The 21,685-nt window shown below is 50.0% G+C and overlaps 1 protein-coding gene across 2 annotated transcripts; it reads left to right on the plus strand.

Moving 5' to 3' along the window:
* C9H3orf70 (chromosome 9 C3orf70 homolog) lies at nucleotides 1–21,471 on the plus strand. Of its 2 annotated transcripts, none has more exons than XR_014957160.1 (2): nucleotides 1–1,224; nucleotides 18,336–21,471. XR_014957160.1 is itself a non-coding variant. In XM_021537179.3 (2 exons), exons 1-2 carry the CDS (start codon nucleotides 1,050–1,052, stop codon nucleotides 18,887–18,889), a joined length of 729 nt encoding a protein of 242 aa, XP_021392854.1. In that variant the 5' UTR covers nucleotides 879–1,049; the 3' UTR covers nucleotides 18,890–21,471. The 2 variants fall into 2 exon arrangements, 1 of the variants encoding a protein (XP_021392854.1); XM_021537179.3 differs by having other exon boundaries at nucleotides 879–1,224.
* The last annotated feature ends 214 nt before the right edge of the window (nucleotides 21,472–21,685 follow it).

Raw genomic sequence — 21,685 nt, forward strand, 5'->3', positions numbered from 1 at the left:
TATGTTTATCAAACAAAATGATATCTACTGATTATTTTACAAACTGAAAGACAAAGTTTATCAGTTTTCTTTAAATCACTATGTGCTTAGAAAGAAATGGGTTTCTGAATTAGTTTAAGTAGCATGATGAAAAAAAAACAACCAAAACCTGTCTGTGCTGCAGGCCACGTGTGCAAACAACTCGGTGTCCTGCTCCATTGGCTCCGGCACTGCAGGGGTGATCTGTGTCCACCTGTCTCACAGTCTAGCAAAGAGCTGCACGCGCGGAGCGCCCCAGGTCGCTGCTTGGAATCGGGGCTTGCCTGCTGCCCACGCTCCCTGGAGGCTGCTGTCCAGTGCCAGAGTGCCCGGATCCCATTTATCAAACCCGGTGGTGTCTGGAGAGGAGCTCCACATGGCCGGGGCAGTGCTCGGGGGAGCCTGGCAGCCGGCCCGCAGCCCTGCTGGGAGCCGGGCTTACTCTCCCGTGCGCTCCATACGCTGCGGGAAAGCAGGGAAATCCCACAGCGGCCCACAGCTGCCGGCAGCGCCCTCGGGCACCGTCCCGGGTTCGCGCCGCTGCGCAGGGCAGCCCGCGGGTCACCCTCCCACCCAGCCGGGGGTCACAGCCATGGGGGCACAGCCATCGAGGGGTACGGCCATCGAGGGGTACGGCCATCGCGGGACACGGCCGCCAGGGCACGTCGCCATCGAGGGCACGACCATCGCGGACACAGCTACGAGGAGCCACGGTCACCGCAGGGCACTGCCATCGTGCAGCGCGGTCATCGGAAGGTATGGCCATCGGGGGACAGCGGCACCGGGCGCTGCAGCCATCGGGTGCCGCGGGCGGTGCTGCGGGACCGGGGCGGGGCAGGGCGGGGCGAGGCGGGCGGCCGGGCCCTGCCCGCGGCGCTGCCCCCGCGGCGCTGGGCGGGCGGGCGGTCCCCGCTGCGGCTCGGCGCCTTCTCCTCCTCCTTCTCCTCCTCCTCGTCCTCAACCTCCTCCTCCTCCTTCTCCTCCTCCTCTGGCCGCTGCGGCGCGGGGGCTGCGGGCGGAGCGGCGGCGCCATGAGCGGGGCGGCGGCGGCGAAGAGCGAGAAGCTGGACGAGGCTCAGGCGCTCGCCCGCAGCTGCGCGGGCAGACCCGACTTCCAGCCCTGCGACGGGCTCTCGCTCTGCGCCACCCACAGCCACGGCCGCTGCTTCCGCCTGCACTGGTGCTGCCACCTGGGATGGTGCCACTGTGAGTGAGGGGGCGAGGGGGCGGGCGGGGGACGCGCGATCCGAATGTCCTGTCGGTCCCCGCGCACTGCTCCACCGCCCGTCCCGTTCTGTCCGGCCCGTCCCGTCCCGCGGCCAGGAGCAGCCCGCTCCCGGAGCTGTCCGTGCCGAGGCGGCCCCAGCGGGACCCTGACTTTGGATGCTGCTTCCGAAGGAGTCGCAGCGGTGATGCCCTGAGAGTTCTCTCGGGGCCTGGAGTCCCAGTGCCCCTCTCCCCCGTGAGCCGGCCGGAGGGTGGGCTGTGGCATTGGCTGGGCACCGCTGTCCTTCGCACCAGCCACTTCATTCTCGGTGCTAATGGTTTTCTTTTTACAAGCGTAAACCCCTTTGAGCAGAGAGGTAACTGCTTTAGGCTATATATAGCAGATAGCTTCAAAATCCAGTACTGAGCCAACTCTGGTGAAAAGGCGCCCAACGACTTTAATATCAGTATTCAAGATCCTGATGTATCTAATCATGGAGGCTGAGATTGAACTGTGGATGTCCAAACATAGTTTGATGAATAATTAATCACATAGAGCCTTGAACAGCAGGCTTTCCCAGCAGCGTGTTGATGCGAGGTCAGGGAATGGTGATGGAGCAAGGTACTCAGGTCTTGTTGTGTTCTGGAGATCTTAAAGCTTGGATGGTCAAGGTTAACACTGGACCCGACTTCCAGTGAGGGTTACTTGGTGCTGCTGAAGGTGTCCCTAGACTCCTGATACCCATTCTCGTTTTAAATCCATTGCCATTGCCATCTCTCTTTGCAATTTACTCACCTTCACGGATTCCCCTTCACAGACGTTTTGCAAATATTGTTTCACAGGGAAAGGGAGCTGCCCCAAAAGCTAGCTTTTGTTTGAATGCAAACTTCTATAGAATTAAATATGCATTTCAGGAATTTTGCCTTGATTTGGGATTCATTTGAAAGCAGTTCAGAAGAAAAGGTTTTCTTCTGTCTGTGCCCTGAGTACTGTGTGGCACAACTGGCTGTGTGAGAAGGTGCCACAGTCACCTGTTGCACAGGTACAGGGACACTGGAGTTTCATTGGTAACACAAAGGTTATGACCTAGATTCTTCCCAACATTTCCCTGCTCTCAGTTATTTGTGGCCACCATCAAGATGTAAAAGCTTATGAGCACTCTGGATCAGAGCTCAAACTGGTACTTATAAACTGGAGATGTTACCCAAAATCATCTGGGAATGGTCCTGGGATGGGGAAGTCAAAGATGGAACTGCGAACACCTGGAGAAGCAATTGCAGAGAGGAATCTGGGGATTAGGATGGATCACAAACTGCCTGTGTGTCAGCAGCGGGAGGGCTGTGTGGCAGAAAAGCCAAACCCAGAACCCCAGCCTTCGCTTTGGGATGCATTACCAGGAGCATGGCAAGTGTGCAATTTAATTAGTCTCTTCAGCTCAGTGATGAGGAAACCAGGCTGATGGGCTGAGCTTTGAGCATTGCACTTTACAGAGCTGTAGGAGAATTGGGGAGAAGATCACAGAAATCAGCTTAGAAAAATATGCTTTACAAAATGGTGCAAAAGAAAGGGTTGTTTGGGCTGTAAAAGATTGAGGGGGGGAGAAAGGAAGGGAGGAAGGAGGAAGGGCTGATGAGCTTTGCAAAGTGTAAGGTAGCCTTGCAGAGCAGCTGTGTTTGAGTCCTCCTCTACACAGACTGCCAGATACCTGTGACAAGAGATACCTGTGACAAGGAGAGTTAGGTTTGGATATGGGAAAATATCATAATTAAGAAGAGAAATGCAGCAGGGGAACAGAGTACTTGAGAAGGTGAAGAGTCATGGTCCTTCAGGGAAGGCTTAGACTGGTGTCTATTTGGCACTACATGGAGCTGCTTCCCTCTTGGAAAGACCACTTGCGATCCTGTCCAACCCTTTGCTTCCGTGTGGCAATTATAAGATTTAAAAATAGTTATAGCATTTGCAAGAAATACAGACTTCCTTCTCAATTCTTCCTTTATGGCTAAGGAAAAGTTAAGATACCTTTGCCTCAAGAAACCAGGATTTTAAATGGAAGATTTTAAAGGAAATCACACACTTTATTGCCTTGTTTAATCTTCTGAAAGCCATGGTAAAGCGCGCTCCCTTCTTGCCCCTCATTTCCTAATGCAAATTTCAGAGCTAAGGATCTCTTTGTATCCTGTTCCTGTGGAATGAGTTGAGTTGGACTTAAAAGGGGTAAGAATGAGGTCTATAATGGGAAATTGTATAGAGGTCAGAGATGTAATTAAACAGCATTGGGAGTTACCTTGCATAAACGCAGTGCTGTAATACTGACTTGGGAATCCTCAGAGGGTTCTTGAAAGTGCTTTTCTGTGACTCTTAAGAGCTATATTGGGGAACAGGAAACTCTACATCAATTAAAAGGGCCATTGAAGTATTATTTTCCATCAGTGGCCAAGGTCCTCGAGAATGTCAACTCAGTTAAAGTGCACTTACACTGAGAAATTACAAAAACTCACCATGCTATGATGAGTAGATTGTCTCCTCATGTGTATTCAGAATCACATCTGCTTACTTCAGAGACAGGAGCAATTTAGCGTTGCAGAGCCACTTGGCTATGGAAGGAATAATTGAGAAAGAACCCAGCCTGAATTCCCAAAGCCATTGTGGTGGGCATGCTTGGAACTGTGCAGTACTGGAGACGCTCTCTTTACCTCAGATGTTTCTCTGTCCATAAAATGGCAATAATAGCTGGCAGGGAGATCAGAGACTGACTGGTGTATCCAAACAGCTCCGAGATCCTCAGCTGCCCTGGATGCCTGTATGACTTGTGTGTCTAAGCCTGGAGTTCATTTTAGGTTCTTTCAGTCTGTTCTGGGCTTGGTGGAGAGCAGATTTCCCAGTGTGGCGTTTCTCTAATGCACTCCCGTGCATGGGGAGCTCTGAATCCAGGTACAGGCTCCATAAGAGGTGCATGAAAAACGTGCAGGATGGGTGTGCCTGGCGGGGCTGGGGTGCCTCGGGTGTCACTGGAGCCACGGGGCTCTGCCCGGGAGCACAGGAACACCTCATCCCTGCTGCCATAGCTGTCCTCAACACCCCTCCCCTGGGTGCTGCCAGGAGGCTGTGCTGACTCCAGTCTCCATGTGGAAGCAGGATGAGGGCTCAAGCCTCAAAGTCCTTTTCCCAGCAGGGAAGAAGGTGCTGGCCCAGGAGGTGTTTTTGACTTCAGCCCCTGTGTTTCTCTCACTGCACATTTCTCCTGGTTGCTCTGTGCCCTGCATGCATTCCCTTTGCCAGGGTGGCAGCCCCCGTTCACCTTCTTCCCCTCCCCTCTGACAGCCTTGGGAGGTTTTGTTTATTAGATGCAAGCTGAGAGCCTTAAATTACTCTGATCTACTTTCTCCAGAGCCAGAGAATACATGCCAGAGGCAGGTCTGCAGCAAGGTGCCTGCCTCCCTTTCCTCACCTTGGGATTTCCACTGCAGCTGTGATTTGCACTGATGCTGGCTGTGAGGCTGCTGGCTCTGAGGTAGTACCTACTTATGGCAGAAAGGATCAGATCCTCAGGGTTGCATCTGACCTGACAGAAGGACTTCAACTTTTGCTGATTTTACTTCCTAAGAATTAACTGTGAGAAAAGGCATCACGCTTGATACAATTAAGAGCATTCTCTTACAACTGGGTTCATTTGTAATTTGAATATCTTGCATTCTGTTAAACACCCTGCAAACCCCTCGGTACATTATGCTGCAATTATCAATAATACATGATGAATCGTGGTTCCACAGCAGTTGCATCAATAGACAGTAATTGTGCCACCTTGTATTAGCCTTTCTATGCTTTTTTCCCCCCACCCTGATTCAGCATCAAAAGGCTCCTTAAAGCCTTTTGCATACCTTATATTGAAAAGTAAATGTAGCAAATAAATTTCAGTACCACCACTTTTACAGGTTCAGCTGTTTGGAACCTTTACAAGAAAACAAACCAGGCATGGGGAAAGTGCGAGAACTCCATTGGGTGGCCAGGAAGGCAACATATTGCTAGGCTCAGGCAAGGAACACGATCATGGTGGCAGGAAAGGGTTTTAAAAACACACCTGCTCCCCCTCCCTTCGGTTTGCTGGGTGGTGGATAGCACTTGCAGGTGTGCTATGGATTAATTTCCCACTCCCTGGCATGCATCACAAATTATGGCACTGCTCAGCTGGAGTTTGCAGCCAGACCTGGCAGGTTCTGCATGAGGTCAGGCAGCCTGGCAAGAGATCCAAAGAACTGTCATTTTTCAGCCAAGAGGAGAAAATGGGTTTGTGTGAAGGGTAGCTTGCCACAAAGGGCATGTGTTTTCTGTGTAGTTTTGGGGAGAAGGGCTTCTCTGACCGTGCTAGCAATATTCTGGGAATGTAGAACTAGAGTACATTTACATTTGTTGCTCACCTGAACAGGCAGCCCAGGGCTTGTCTTGGCTCTCAGAGCTCCACTGCTTCCTCTCGGTGTCTGAGCACACTCAGCAGAGACACAGTCCCTGTGATTGGGGTCTCATCAGTCCCAGCTGGCCAGGGGAGGGGGCTATCCCTTATCCCTTGCCCACAGCTGCAGCCAGGGAACGAGGCAAATCAGCACAGTCACTGCACCTGGCTGTGCTCTGAGCTGATACTGCTCCTCACATTCTTCTCTGCTTGAATCACTAGTGGTTTTATTTTATAACATTTTTAAATGAAGGCATTTGTTGTCTGTCACACAAAGCTGGTGAAAGTTCTCTGTCAAGGCCATCCTCGATTAAACCTCTTACAGGGAGAAGATGTGGTGTAGTCCATAGCAGCTCCTGCCTGCTCTCTGGCAGATACACCTGGCCCAGGTGCAGGCATTTTCCCCTGCCACACAGTCAGTGATGTGTGCAGCATTTCAGTATCTCTGTGCACACCAGCAGCATTTCCAAGGTATCTCTGCCTCTCTCCAGCAACAGAAGCCATCAGCAGGGACTCTGACAATCTCCCAAGCCCATGTAATTATTCAGACCCCAGTCTGCCTGTGGGAATTAGGAGGAAGGAATCAGTGAGGGAACCCTGCTGTCCTGTGACAGAGCTGGTAAGTGAGCTGAGATGGCATGGGGAGGAATTCAGGTGCATCCTGATAGGGCTTGGGGGTCTAAAGAGGAGCTGTGCCTGCCTACTGCCAGTGTCTGTTGAACCCTGTGTATTAGAGGAGCAGCCACAGCCCTGGGGTGCTCTGCAGCACACCATACACTGTACATCTCCAAAAGCCTTGCTCTTCCTTATGTTGCTTTTTGGTGGCTGTAAAACTCTTTTCCACATCCAGGAGGGAGAAGAAGGGCAGCAGTGCTCCAGTGCTCTGTGTGTCCCTGTCTGCAGAAGGTGACATGGACTGCAAGCAGCCAACCTGGCAGTGGTGATGGCAACTTGAATTTCCAGCAGTACTGTTCCACAGGGCAAAACTAGATCCTGATGACTGATTTGTTGGATAAACAGGGAAAGGGAGTTGTAATATGCTTGTGTCTGAAGTTCATACCTTTTTCTTCATGGAAAACTCTTGTCTAAAGTGGAATGGACTAGTGGGGCTAGAAGCAGTTGGGCTGGGAATTCCCAGAAAACACAGCTTGGTCTAGAGGGAGAATGACACAAATCCTGGGACAAATAGGCATTTTAAATTTACTTCTGCTGTGAAAAGGATTTGAACATTCATCCTGTTAAGTCCATGTATACCCAGACATAATGTTTGTGCATGGAGGAAGGTATTATGCTGAGTGCTAGGCAGGAACTGCAGAAAGGTGGATGTTGCAGCTTGTAATAGGAAAAGACTTTTAATGAGGATTTGTTGCCTGTGGCTGTGCAAGATCTTCTCTTCACCTGTATTTTGAAGAGCTATGATATTCCAGCTTCATTTCACTAAGCTGTATACAACCAAGGAAAGAATGTCAGCTTAATATATTCTGAAGTGTTACTCTGAGGGAAAACACTGCCAGTTTTTATGGGTGCACCATTCCAGACCTGGATGGGATTTTGTTCCTCAGGTTTTATTTATAATCTGGAAATCACAGTATGAATGTACCATTAATAAAAGAACTCACATGCATGGATTCCTTGTACCCTGTGGGAATATGAGCGCCTCTGGAAAAACTTGCTGGCATTCATTTTGAATCCTTACTATAATGTTTAGAGGCAGGCATGTTCTGTTATTATTAACAAAGGTACAGATACCACTTAACAGAATTAGACCACTGGAAAATCTCTGAATTCAGGGTACTTGCTTAGTTTGTCTCATAGGACTAACTCTTGTACAGTTCGTGCGTGCTTGAACAAAAATCACTGTACTTCTTTTTTCAAAAGTCAAAGAAAAATGGACCTGTGTACCAAAACACTTCCTGCCAGCCAAAATCTGTTTGTCATGCATGACTATAAGGCTGTTTTGTAATCTGTCTGTCCACCTGAGAGGCATAATTCACAAAGAATTTTATCTGCTTGCCCCAAACTCAGTGATCTTCTGGTAAGAGCCTCTGAGAGTGGCAGATAACTGACACCCTTCCTCTGTGGCTGCTTGAAGGGTTAAGTGCTGGTTTTGAGAAGCCTGAAATGACAAGGCTGGGGATGTTTCCTACCAGAAGCAAGTACTTCTGAAGAAAAAGTTCATTAATTGTGTGTCTCGTCAGCTGGTGGGGTTGTCTGTGAATGCAGGGTGTCCTGAGCCCTGCACGGTGAGGGCTGGGCCTGTGCTCCTGCTGGGGAGAGGCTGCTGGCACTTTTGTCACTGCAGAGGAACAGTTTAAAGATAAAATCTGCATGGAGCAGAGTGCCTGTGGTGAGCGTATGGCTTCCTTCCTGGACTCTGCAGGTGAGGGAATCTGTTTGCCAGCCTGGATCTGCAAGCCTGCCTAATGCCAGTGCCCGATGCAAAAGTGCCTGCTGTCACATCATCCTTCCCCTTGAGGTTCTTGATGGATGTTTCATGGGTCTTAACTGGCAGCAGTGGTCATAGCCTTGCATTGTCCCATGAGACTGAGTCACAAGGTTGTCGTTGCTGTGACTTCCATCCTGCAGGTCTGCAGAGCTGACAGGGCTCAGGTCTGCTGGAAGCACTGAAGAGACCTCTCAGGTGCTTGGCACAGGACCTCCAATTTCCTGGCAGCACCTGTGTGCTCATCAAGAACACTTTTGTCACTGCTCATGTTGTTGCAGCCAGCAGAGCTGGGCTTGTAGAGCAGGGGCATCTTGGGGTGTTCTTATGTAATGGCTCTCAATTTAACCAGTGATGCTGTACACTTCATGACTCACTGCCAGCCTTGGTAACTTATTTCTGCACACTGGTGAGGCTCTACTAGAAATTTGTGTTTCTGTAAAGGATAAAAAGCAAAATGCTTTACTCACAAACAGTGTACGATGTTCCCAAAATCCCAAGAGCTGTGACAGTGTGGGCTTAGCTGCTGATGGATGGCACAAGCTTATACTAATGCAAAAGCTGGTTGACAGTTGATTGGATTCCAGGTAGATCATCTCTCTCTTGGCATATACAGTGACCCTGGTTTAATGTGTTGTGGTTTTTCTTCCAGCACCTCCATGAATTTATCTGCCCACAAGATACAGAGTATGTTTTCATAATGGCTTTGATTCTTCCACTAATCAATTTTTATGTAGTGACTGATCACAGAACTCAGGAAGTGCAATTTGTGCCATTTGGAGATGTTTTTGCCAATAGTTGAGTATATTCACATAGAGGGAAGTCAAAAACCTACTGGGAAAGTGAAAACTGATTGCTTGGCAACTGGGTCTTGTTTTTAACATAGCCATACTTTAATTTAGGCCATGTAACAGTTGGAATTTATATGTAACCTACGTTGTAAAACAATTTCAGCAAGAGGCATGCATTTGTATTCCTGTTCTCACTGGTGGCTGCGGAGCTCGAGAGCCCACACGTCTGCTCTCGAAGCTGCTTGTTTGGCTGTGTGCTTGCACCCAGCCCTGAAATGACTCCCTGCTGTGCCCAGCTCTGTGCCAGGCTCTGTCTGTCCCTCTTGCTGCCACACATGATGCTGGTGCACACCTGTAAGTGTTGCAGGCAGGGTGCTTGGCTGCTCCATGCTGTGTAGCTGTCTGGTTGGATTTCAGTGCTTTCCCAAATCTGAGCCTCACTCCCTCACTCACACCCCTGGTCCCTGGTGGAAGGCTGGGACAGGATCAGGTGTGCCGGGGTGGACTGACCACCTCTTGCAGCCTTCCCGCAGTCCACCAGCATTAGCCCAGCTGTAGGCAGGGCAGGTGGAAGGACACACTCACCATTTGCTTTGGTTTTCCTCCCTGTGCTACCAGACCTTGATCTAGTGGGCACAGGGGCCATTCTCCAGCTGGTCCTGTGGGATCTTGCCTCTCTGGATGTGAAGCCGAGGGCCATGCCACCTCTGCCAGCACTGGCTCACCCTGCAACAGCAGAGAGCTGCTTGTGCTCCCAGCTGTGCTGTCCAGGTGCTCCAAGTCACTTGCCTGCAGTGGCACTGTGACACAATGGCTCAATGTGATATTCACCTGCTCCACCTCCAGTGGTGGTACTTGGGCTTCTGCAGAGCATTGCTGGATCCCACACCCCTCCAAGGAGAGCATTGGTGTCCATACTTGCACTCCTCAACTCCACATGCTGATGTGTTTTGTGTACAAGCAGGGAGAGCAGTCCTTTACAATCCCCAGAAATGGGTTCTCTAGAAGCTTGTGATAGAAATAGCTTGGTTTGAATGGCATGTGGCTGGAGATGTGTATGAGGTACCAGGAACAGTACTGGGTTAAAAGAGTGAGTTGGGAATAAAGACCCTGTTCCCAGCCCTAGAACTGAAGAACGTGGTGTTGTCCAGCCTGAAGGCTCCTGCTTCCACACAGCAACTGCACGGATGATGTGTCAGCAGATCCTGGGCTCTGGCCACAGGAAGGGACCAGCACAGGTACAAAACGTCCCATGGGCTGTTGTTTCTCCTGTCAGCCACCAGGAAAACACTGTGGCCACAGAGATGTGTCTGTTCCAAACTGTGAATCCCATCCTCCTGCCCCAGCTGTCCCCTGTGGGTACAGAGTGCAGGTCTTCAGAGACGACTTTTCCTTCAAGGACCTGGTGAGCTGTTCTGTTATTTGAGAATTCCCAAGAAAGCATTCCATCATATGCAGAGACTCAGGGTGCCCTCTGCAGCACATACCACACACCTGGAAAACAACTGGATCTTGTGTCTCAAAGCCCTTGGATTTCCAGGCAATGCCACGGTATTCTGGGTAGTTTGACATGGAGCTGTGCTTATGTTGCTTTGTTTCACTGTCAGGACACTGACTTGGCTGCATGGAAACCATGGGCTGCTGAAGCTTGAGCAGATGGTGCACAGGGATGGGGTTGTAGAATAAATATTTAGCACTAAGCCATTTTTTGCTATTTTCTGTACTGAATTTTAAAAATAGTGTAACTTGGGGGATAAAATTTCTCAGGGGAATGTGTAAGAAGTGGCTGTTCTGGCCTTTGGGGGTGGGCTTGGAAGGGAAGATGAATATGATTGAATTCAGAGCTTGGGTAGTGTTGCCCAGCTGCTGTGCTGGCAGAGGTAACTAGGGCTGTGCCACACTTTCCATGCCTGTGCTTCTGTGTTTTTGGAACCCAGCGTGGAGCTGGGGTTAGTGGCACCTGTGGTATGGGTGACATTCCCCAGATACTGAAAGGAGAATTCCTCCTTTCTGCTCCTCCAGAAACACACATGGTGTGTGCTGCTGCACACTGCCTTGTTGGGTGCTGGTATTCTGTTCCCTTACAATGGTTAGTGAGCAAATATGGCCCCTTTAAGAGGGTTTATGGCTGCATCTCTCAAGCCTTCAGGGTTGCTTTTTCCTTAAGTCCAGTAAATCCATGTAAGCAATGAAAGTAAAGAGCAGGGCTGATGGAGGAAGCTCCAGGGTCTGTTTGCATTGAAGCGCTACCTGCTCTTAAGCTGTTGTGCACAGAAACTCCTCAAAGGCTTAGACAGCTCACAGCATGTACTGTCATGATCCTTTTTGTATTTAAAGCAGATCAAGACAAAAGGGCATTAAAATACAAATTTGATGAGGAAAAACTTCCTGATTTTTTCCTCCCCCCATGCTGGTTTCCTGTGAAAAGCGTTGAGTCAGGGGCTGGCACAGCAATCCGGCTGTACAGCAGGGAGGGAACACCTCCACACGAGAGAGCTGGCAGCTGTATGGAATTGCTCCTAGGCAACCATTGCCAAAACATCGCTGGACTGGTTCTTCCCTGTGCTTGGATGGGGTCTGGAATGGGATGGATTCATTAGTGCTCAGATGGAGGTGCTTCTGTGAGAAGGAGCTGTTTGCAGGGATACCTTTCTGTTAGGGCAGAGCCTGCCAGCCCTTCCTGCTGCGCTTCCAGCCTGCTCAGGTCCTGGTGCGTGGCTGCTTTTTCTGTTGTTCCTTTATTGAGTTGATTTGTACACTTGGAGTCTTTTCTGTGATCCCTTACTGGACCTTCTAGTTCTGCCAGAATTCCTGCAGGTCTGCGAGTGTTCTGTTTGCATTCCCCACACTAGAAATTTGTTTGAGCAATCTCAGTGCTTTTTCAAAGTTGTTTGGACAAAGTGCAAGGCAGAAGTATCACTTACACTGAGGTGCTGCATATCTTTATCTACAAGGCTTCTTCAAGGTGGACAATCATTTCAGTTATGCCTTATTATAAGCACCAGTGGCCCAGTTCAGCTCTACTTGGGCCTGTAAATCTGGCAGTGCCTCAGTGTCCTGAAATGTTTTCCACTTCCTCTGGTGGCTCATTCCACATGTTTTCTTCACCATGCAGCCCATGAGGATTTGCTGGATATGATGTGGTGTCTATTGCATACAACACAAAGAAGTACAGACAGGACGAGCAGTGGGTTTTTTCACATGTGTCATCTGTTAATGTGCTCCAGGTTTCTCCTTCCATTTGCTCTTGCCCCTCTGGAAAAGTTAGTGCCATCCTCTAAGTGTAGTTTGAAGTTGTGACAGTCCTTGGCAAATATTTATGGGTAGGGCAAGCTTTGTTTGCAAGAGTTTGTTGTTCCAAGCTGTGCATGTAACTGGAGAGAGGAGGAAGAAAGCCCAAGCAGTCATTCTGGCCACTCTACAGCTGGCAGGGCTGGAAGGTCATGACCCCAGGTAGGTACTCAGCCCAACATCACACTTCCCAATGGAACCGCTCTGCTGGGCACTTGGCAACAACAGGTGTGGTGGGCACCTCCAGCAGGCTTAGGATGCTGGGTGCCCTCCAGAAACCCACCCAGGATGTGCAGCAAGCTTTGCCTTAGTCTGTGAAGGAGGAAACCCTCCTGTGCCCCAAGGTTCTGCTGTGCCAGCAGTGAATCCCTCCCTGGTTCCTTCCCATGCCTGCCGGCTGGGCTGGTAAGGCTGTGCCATCCACTGCCCTGGGGGGCCCTGGAAGCCCAGCTGGGTGTGACAACCTTTGCGTGGTCCTGGGGCTGCTGTGCCAGCACTGGCAGCAGGGCACCACTCCTGCTCGGAGCTGTCACCACCTGCCAGGGAGCTGCACATCCCCCCGGTGCTTCCCCAAGAGCCAGACTTGGCTCTCCTGCCACACCCAGGAGATGTGGAACAAGTGCTGCCAGAAGAGCTCTCAGTTGTTCTCTGGTTGTTCCTCTTGTGTGAGGAAAGCCAGTGCTCGAGAAGCTCATCTCCAAGGTTTCCACACACAGAACAGCTGTGCAGGGAGCTCTCCTTGGAATAATGCAGATCCCCTCCAAGGCAGCACTGTCTCCTGCCACACATGCATTATGAATGCTTCCTTTGCCTTCACTCCTTCAGAGCTGTGTGGTATTTAATTAGAGGCTTTTTATGTTCTTCATAGTGGGACCAATTCCCCTCCCGTGTGAGCTGAATTTTTTGGCAGGGTTGAGAGTGGCAATAGCAAAGTCTGGCACAGCTGGAGTGAGAATCCCATTGGACTTCACAAGGGGGGATTACTGGTGCTGTTACACAGGTGTATGTTCAGGCAGCACCAAGTCACCCGTATTTAGGGAGCAGCTCCCTGCTGGTGAACAGGACACATCCCTCCACACCCTCACTGGGGCCTGTGGCAGCCATGGGCTGTGCCCTGGGGTCACAGCTCCAGCCCCTCTGGAGCATCCACCACAGCCAAAGGCACGAGATTCCAGTGGGATCAGAGCCAGTCCACCTTCAGCCCACCTCTGCTTGGGATTTCCACAAGTGCTCAGCCCACACAGGAGTAGTTCCTAAGCTGAGCCAGGTCATGTTCAATAGCTGCCAAGTAGCAGGTCTTTGTTAACCTTGCTGATTTTTGGAGATAGATGAACTGGCAGATGGGAGGCTGTAGAAATATTTGTTCCAGCAGCTGCAGGGAGAAGAATACATATGAAAAAAAAGCTTTTATCTTTCAGTTAATAGATGTCTAAATGCCTTGCATGTGAACAAATATCCGTGGTATGTATTGCTGACTTAGACTCATAAAATCCACAGCTCTCTCTTACCATTTTCTGAAGTGCAGAGCAGTTCATGGTTTTATTTATTAGGATTAAGTCCTCCTTTTGAGAGGGTAAAATTTGAGAATTTGTTATAGGAAACCTCCCTCCTCAAAGCTGGACATTTTTTTTTTTTCAATATGTCAAGCACATTAATGAGTGTTAGAAGTAAACCAGAATGCTGGGATGGAGGGAAGTGGAAAAAAAAATTTCCAGCCACACCTCGGCTTATTTTATGGTTAAGTCATTTCATATTTGCCACAGAAATTGCTGCTGTTTTGTGTCTGTTTGGTGAGGATGAATGCAGACTGCCCAGTTAGCAAAAAATCAGAGAGAAATGACCTTGTGGCTTGTTTCTTAAAGCCTGCTTTGGGGTTTTGGAAGCAGGATGCTCTATAACACACCTTCCAGTCAATCAGCCACATAGTTCTGGTTATTAGTGCCATGAACATAAACAATTTTCCCAGTTGCCCGAGTTTTCTGGAGGTGTGCAGGTGATTATAGAGCTCCCTGCTATGCTGGATCCTGCCTTAGCCTGCTGGCAGGCTCACTGGAGGCATGGAGCCAAGGCTTTGGGGAACAGCATCCATCCGATTTGGCAACAGAAATCCTATTCCTGTGCACAGAGCAACAGGGAGATGAGCACTGCCCAGCACTCACTTCCTTGGACATAGCTGAATAGTTGTTCTGCAGTTGAATGTTGGCTGTAGTGTGTGCCAGGTCCCTGAGGATTTGGTTTGTGTTGGTGGCACAAGGGCCAGCTGAAGAAATGGAGAAACAATTGTCCCTTTTTCATTGTGCACAGGCTTCTGTCACTTCAAGGGGTTAGACAGAGGAGCAGTGTTGGTGGGGGAAAATGGCCTGAGCACAGAGCAGGCTGAGAGGGACAAATGGTAAAGTGTAGCCTATAGACTTATTTCTGGAGTCTCTCATTTCATCATCCCACCTTGTCAGCCAGTGGCTGTCATGGACAACCAAGACTTACCATAGCAGTCATTCTGGCAGAGCCTGATTTCACACAGTCACTGTTTCCAGGAGAGGAGCAGGTTCTTGTTTCCCCTGAGCCCTTTTGCCACAGTGGTGGAAGTTCAGAGCCAGAACTGTAGCACCTCTTCACAGCAGCTTTTAAAGTGCACAAGAACTTCCCAAACTTTTGCAAATGCAGCAGATTTCTTTTCACAGTATTTGAGTTTGATTTTTGGACATGTGTTTGACACAGACAGTATTTCTCCTTCAACACCTTCCACATAGGCAGTGGTGGGGAAGCGACCCAGGAAACAATTCAGATACGATATCTTGTGTGACATCTGAATTTGTGCAGAACACTGTCATTTACAGCAGTGTTCATCAGCACAGTGCAGTCACAGAGTTCTTCAGCTGACTTGGAATAAATAGGCAATAAATTCTGAGCTACTGTATTAGATGGGATGGAGCAGAATAGGTGCTCAAAATACTGTTTTATCACAGACTGTTGCCAGCTGTTCAAAGTCAGCAAAAATACTGCTGTTGATTTTCATGGGTATTTGATCAGATTGAGATGGATTATAAGAGAACCTGGGGACCTGTGCTTCTAGAGGCATTTCTAGTGAAAAAGCTGGCAATCCTGCAAGCTGTAGGGCTGGGGGGCAATCTTATTTCTAATTTCTGCATTTATTTTTCATAGCCTGCATCCTGGCTGATGTGTTTCCATGCATTATATAGGGTGAGGGGTGGTAACAGAGGCTGTAAGCACAGCATTGTCCACGATCCAGTCTGACAGTCCCAGTTCTGAGCATCTGGTCATGTTTTGAAACAAGTTTAAAATTGAATCTGTTTAAAATTGCCTCTAAAGCCAGCTAAGACTTGACAAACTTGTACCAGAATTCTAAAGAAATGCAGAAATCAGTTAATGTAGAAAATTCTCTTTGCTGTGTGTTGGCCGGTTCCTGCTTTACCCTGGCAGAGCTTGTCCTTGGGACGTGAGGAACATTTCAGGCCCTGTGGGGTCACACAGGCTCTGAAACCCTGTGCTCTGCTCCTGCTCTGGAATTAGTGCCAGCAGGGCAGTCCTGAGATGTGCAGGGAGCTGCTGTGTGTGGCTGCAGTGGAGAAACAACCAGCTGAGCTCCCAGCAACTCCTTGGCTTTTCCCGAAAGGGGAAAACAAACACTATAAAAGTCAAACTGAGGAGACTTTGCTTCACCATTCCATGCCCATGCTGTAAGCTTCCTTGGCTTAAATACATTATTTTCTATTCCTAACATCCATCAGCCTTTTGCCAGCATATGATGACTATTTTAAGTGGGAAAACAGAGTCCTGTTGCAGAGAGACCTTCTTCCTTCATCCTGGTAAAATCTTCACTGGACTCTTCGTTGGACTCTTCAAATAGAGGCAGCAGAGAATTGAGTTGAAGAAATGTTCTTCACCAGTATCTGGTTGTATTTTATCATTGGTTGTCAAAGAAGCCCACACAGAAGCCCTGCTAATCTATGGATAAATAGAGCATCATGGTTTCAGGCAAGGGCAGGCTGCACTTCAGTTTCCATGAGTTGAATTTGTCAGACACTATCCCAGCCAGCAGCACAGTAACCATCAGCTGTGGGGCTTTGCAAGGCAGTGGCATATTTAATGTTCACTAATTTCACAGAAGGATTTCTGGGAAGCAGCAGATGGCAGGAAGCCGTGGGCTGCTGCTGTGACTGTGAGGGTGAGGAGCTTCCCAGGGAAGTTATGTCCACAAGATTTGAGAAACCTCTGAGGGACCCCATTGCTCAGAGACACCCAAACCAAGGATCTGTGCTGAAGGAGCGAGAGCTGTACTCTGCCTGTGGCTGGAGCATGCAGCTGCTGGATGCCAACACTCATTCCTCTGAGTCACAGCAGGTTTAGGAGCTACACCATGGTACAGAGATGGCAAGTGGAGAGGATGGCTTTGAGTTTTCTGTCATCCAGCCATAAGCAGACACGGGAAAAGCTTGATTTGTTGTCACTGAGCTTTCCCCGTGGCTCTGTCAGCAATTGCCATTGCACAGATCGTAGTGAGAAAACATTGGATGAGGTATTCGAGGGGAGCTGGTCAAAGCTGTTCACACACTTCCCTCTGCTGCCAGCTCTGTCTGTGCTCTCCTCCCATGGCACATGGGTGGGCTTTTCCCTCGTCGTGCCTGGAGCCTCTCCCACGCTGCAGAGCTCTTATTTCAGTTCTGTGGCCTTTCTGCTGTATTCCCTGTCCTTGGGCTACAGGGATTGGAAATCCCAGCCGACTTTCACATGACCCGTTTCCCTTCCAGCAGCACTGCGGGGTGGGAAAAGCCTTCCCGGTGCTCGAGGTTCCCGGTGATGTCCCGGAGCTGGCAGAGCCAGGCTGTGCGTGGGCCCCCGGAGCGCCGGCATCGCCCTGGTGCCAACAGAGCTCTTCCCGGGCTGGGAGGGTTTCCCTGCCCCAGGGGGATTCTCTACTGCCGAGAGGCTTTGCAGGGGGAGCGAGCCCGCCCCGGGGCTTACAGCAACCTGGTCCAGTAGGAGGTATTCCTCCTATGTATCACGGATTGGAACTCCGTGATCTTTAAGGTCCTTCCCAACGCGAGCCATTCTGCGATGTTCCAAAGGAATGGGTAATTCAGGGGGAAGGCTGCATCTGCCTGTGAGCTGCAAACACACCAGCACTCAGCTTTCCTTAATGGAGGAGCTTCCTGCCCCGCACCTGGAGAGCTGCAAGCACCCGCACAGCCCCTCCATGCTTTAGTGTATTTACTGCCGGTGCAAAGCAGGGTCTGGCAGCGCAGGCAGCAAAACTCTTCTGACAAGGCTCTACTCACAAGGCTTCTGGAAATTTGTGCTTTCCCAGTGGATGAGCCCCTGGGGAGACATGAATCTTTCAGAGGCTTCATGCAAATAAAATGCAGCATTTCACAGTCTTAGGCATAGCCTCGGGTTTCTCAGTTTTTCCTGACATAGTCCCAATTTTCTGCTCTCTTATTTATTTCTGTTAGTGAAGATGTTCAGTTCACACTTTGTTCTGCTCAATATAACCAACATAATCCTATTTTCTTATTACTTAACCAGATAATCAAGATGCCAAAAGCTTGGAAATCCCCTTATTTTCTGCCTTAACATTCTAATTGTAGTTATGTATGAACTTCTGGTTTATAATATGGAAAAACATGATTTAGTCCTCAAAAACAAAGAACATGGAATTGTGTACAAGGAGACTTACTGGAATAATAGTAATATAATAAAATTTTGATCATTGTAGCAAAGACATAAGCTAGAACTTACATGTTCTGTTCAGTGGGAGGAACAACAAAACCTCTGAGAATCTTGTCAATTTTCTTTCTTCTAGAAGGCAGGCAGACTTGGCATCTTTCCCACTTCATGGCTATGGAGTTGTGCCCCTGGAGAAAACTTTCCAGTTAGCCGTGTCCTACAGCAGTCCTTGAGGCAGGGTCAGGGAGGGGAGCAGCACTGAGGTACAGGAGGTTGTGATTACCTGCAGCATTAGGTGCCATTGGATCCATACCTGGAGAGGCCACAAGAAAAGCAGCAGCTGCTGCCAGCAAGGAACTATTGGTGGTGTCCAAGAGTGTCAATGCCATCATTTCTGTTCAGACTCGAGGACAACGACCTTTAAACGCTGCTCCTCTGTGTGTGTCCCCACAGGTAAATACGTCTACCAGCCCATGACCCCTGTGGAGCAGCTCCCCAGCACCGAGATCCCCGTCCGCCCCCGGGAGTCCCCCAACACCATCCAGATCTCGGTGTCGCTCACCGAGCACTTCCTCAAGTTCGCTCCCGCGTTCCAGCCGCCGCTGCCGCCCGAGGCGCCGCAGTTCTGCACCATCGCCGACCTGTTCATCGACAACTACCGCGTCAAGTGCATCAACGGCAAGATGTGCTACGTGCAGCGCCAGCTGCCCGCCCCGCACAGGGCAAAGCCTGACGAGGGCTCCGTCCGCAATGCCTTAATCACAAAGGAGAGCAATACACCAAAACCAGAGCACTGCTCGTCCCCGTCCAGCTCTGAGGACTCCGGCATCAATGCGGTGGGGGTTCACTACATGGAGTCGTGTGACGAGGACACGGAGGGGGTGGCCGAGCTGAGCTCAGAGGAAGATTACAGCCCGGATAGCAGCTGGGAGCCGGACGAATGCCCGCTCCTGTCGCCCTCGCAGTGCGAGATGGAAGTGATTGAGACTATAGAAACCACTGTGTGACCACACAAGTGGCATCGGCTCAGTCCACTTCCTTCTCAGTAATGTTGCTTTTGTAGTATTTCTATTTTCTGTTTTTTCTGACAATCCCTTTTTTCCAGTGCACTTGATATTTCAGATTCCTGTCACGGGAGCGCGGTCACAGGACTTACGTATGGTGAACTAGCAGCAGCCTGAGCAATTTTAACATGTTCTCAGCCTGATCAGCTCTCCCACGTCTGCACGTAAGGTAGTGACAAATCTTAAGACTTTTCTAGCAGAAATAGGCCCTTTTGTTGGTCTGGGTTACCCCACACACAACTTTTCACACGAGGATGTGCCACTTGAGATGTTTCCACCTGTCAGGTTGTTGGCAGGGGTCCCTCAGAGCGTGGGGGGTTGCATGCCTGGAGCAGCAAACCGAGGTGCCCTTAGTCTTTCTCAAACAGCTACACAGGGCTCCTCCCGTCTCTGTCCTGGCGCCTTGTCCAGCCTCTTCCCTAGTGCTGGTGCGACCTCTCTGAGGCTGTTGGCACCACACTTCCAGCAGGTTGGAATGGCAAGCTAGAGAATGCACAAAGTGCCTCCAACTTTTCTCCAGGCTATGCACCAAGCAGCTGCTGAGGGAGGCCAGGCTCTGAAATCTCCTGAGAAGGCAGGTCTTGCTCTGGAGGGAGACGAGTTGCTAGAATCCACCTGGTCCCTTTTCTCTACCTGGATCTTGGCAAGGGTGTCTGGCTTTTGCAGGTGGGCAGAGGGGGAGCAGGCAGAGATGGGGCATGGCCATCTAACCAATACCACACTGGACTGGGGAGCACCAGGACAGGCGAAGGAAGCGACTACCTCCGAACACCCACCCTCGGCTCCGCCTCTGCCTCCTCCTGGGCTCTTTGGTGCGGACACTCAGGACCAAATGGCCTCAGGGCCTGCACTTGCCTGAAGAATAACAAAGTTTAAACAAAAATAATTTTACCAGCCACACCACTGTGTCGGCAGAGCTTGGGGACAGCATGGAGATGCCCCTGAGAGGTGGTCCATGGGCTCGGTGGCACATAAGCTTGTTAAAATAGAGCCTAAGGTCATCTTAGTGGAGAGAGGAGGCTTTGGCTCCTGCTCCATCATTCCCAGTCCAGGAGCAGGTTTGAAGCAGGGGTCCCTCACCCAGCTGGTAGCAGAGCTGTCTCACAGGAGGTTCAGTTTCAGCCCTGCTTGAAGGAAACAAAAATGTCACTCAGATTCCAGCCAGCTCCATGGAGCTGGAGCCAGTGACTCCTGCGTTCCTGCAGCGTTACTGCCATTCTTTGTGTAGTTGCTGTTTGCGTTTCGGAAGTCCCTGGTGAATCCAAGGCTGTAAAAACATGTACAGTTAGTGACTGATCCTAGATTATAGTCTGTGGTAGAGGGTGGCTCATCTCTCACTGTATCCTGACAATGTATTTCCAATTTTATACACTTTGTAATCAGTATCTTTAGAAGACATTTAGGCAACAGTGTGTGTCTGTGCACATGCGCGTCTAGGAGTTTCCATGGGTGGATATAAAGTAATGCTGTACTTTTTAGACTAAGACTTTCAGACAAAATAATAGGTTTTATAGTTTTGATGACTTACATAAAAATGTGCAATGCTTGTGAATGAAGAACTTGGGCCATTGCATGAACGGATACATTCTCACAAGGCACCTGAAAATACGCTGTTTTTCTGAGGGCATTTAAACAAAGATTGTAGTAAAACTAAATAGGATTTATTTCGTTTTTAAGGGCGGGGTTGTCTTTCTTGGCTAACTACAGTTTCTAACAACATTTTTGGTGTCTTTGGATCATTCAGACACATTCCATAGGTAGAAGGAAACATTATGTATAAACCTACAGCATTTATTCATATTTAACCTTTCAAATGTAACCTGAGTGGAGAGCTGAACGAGCTCACTCTAATGCCCAGCCTCTGAGCTTTCCTCCCAGAAAGAGGAAGGCTCTTCCTCCCCTGGGAACGGCTTCTCCTTCCCAGGCAGGAAGGGTGGGCTGGCGCAGCACGGCCTTTCCCAAGGACAGGGAGCTCCTCGCCAGTTCTCCCTGGGGCAACAAGGACAGGGAACGTGAGCAGGACGCCCCTGCCCAGCACAGCTCACCTTGTTTGCAGGCAAGCAGGAGCCGCAGCCCTGCCTGGGCACTGGCTGGGAGTGTGGTGACCTCGGGGGGGTGCTCCTGGCACAGACTCCACAGGGCCCACAGGGTCCTGTCCCCGTCAGGATCCATTCTTTCTTAACTGTAAGTAATTAGCAATACCCACAAGCTGTGAGTGTCTCCTACCCAGGATTTGTTCAGATGTCTTAAGCACAATAAACTGCCTCTTCCTTCTGTTGTTCCTGGAAAACGTCAGCGGCGCTCTGGGGGGTGCCGGGGCTGCTGGAGAGCGCTTGGGCAGGACCCAGCCGCAGGGATCTCCTGCTCCATCACACGCCCGGCTCCCAACACTCCCACGGAAAACGGGGCTCCTTCCTTTGCACAAACACGGGTGTGGCCGTGTTGCTGCAGCCACGCCCTGGGCTGGCTGCTCCCCCTGCCAGGGAGCGGTGTGTGTATATTGAATAAAATACTGAACAACTGGCCTTCTGCTTGTCCTAACTGCCTGTGTGCTTTCCATGCTAGAGATGCAACATCTGGTGCTGTGCTCTGGGAGCAGCTGGGACCCAGAGGGCACCCCAAAACACCCAAGTGACAGTGCTAAAGTGAGCAGAGGGACGAGGAGTGTGTCTGGCAGCACCTTTTTTACACACACATTCCTCCTACCCTCAACACAGGTATGAGGTGAGAGGGGAGGTT

Source organism: Lonchura striata, chromosome 9 (assembly GCF_050655825.1).
Source record: "Lonchura striata isolate lonStrDom1 chromosome 9, ASM5065582v1, whole genome shotgun sequence".
Lineage (NCBI taxonomy): Eukaryota > Metazoa > Chordata > Aves > Passeriformes > Estrildidae > Lonchura > Lonchura striata.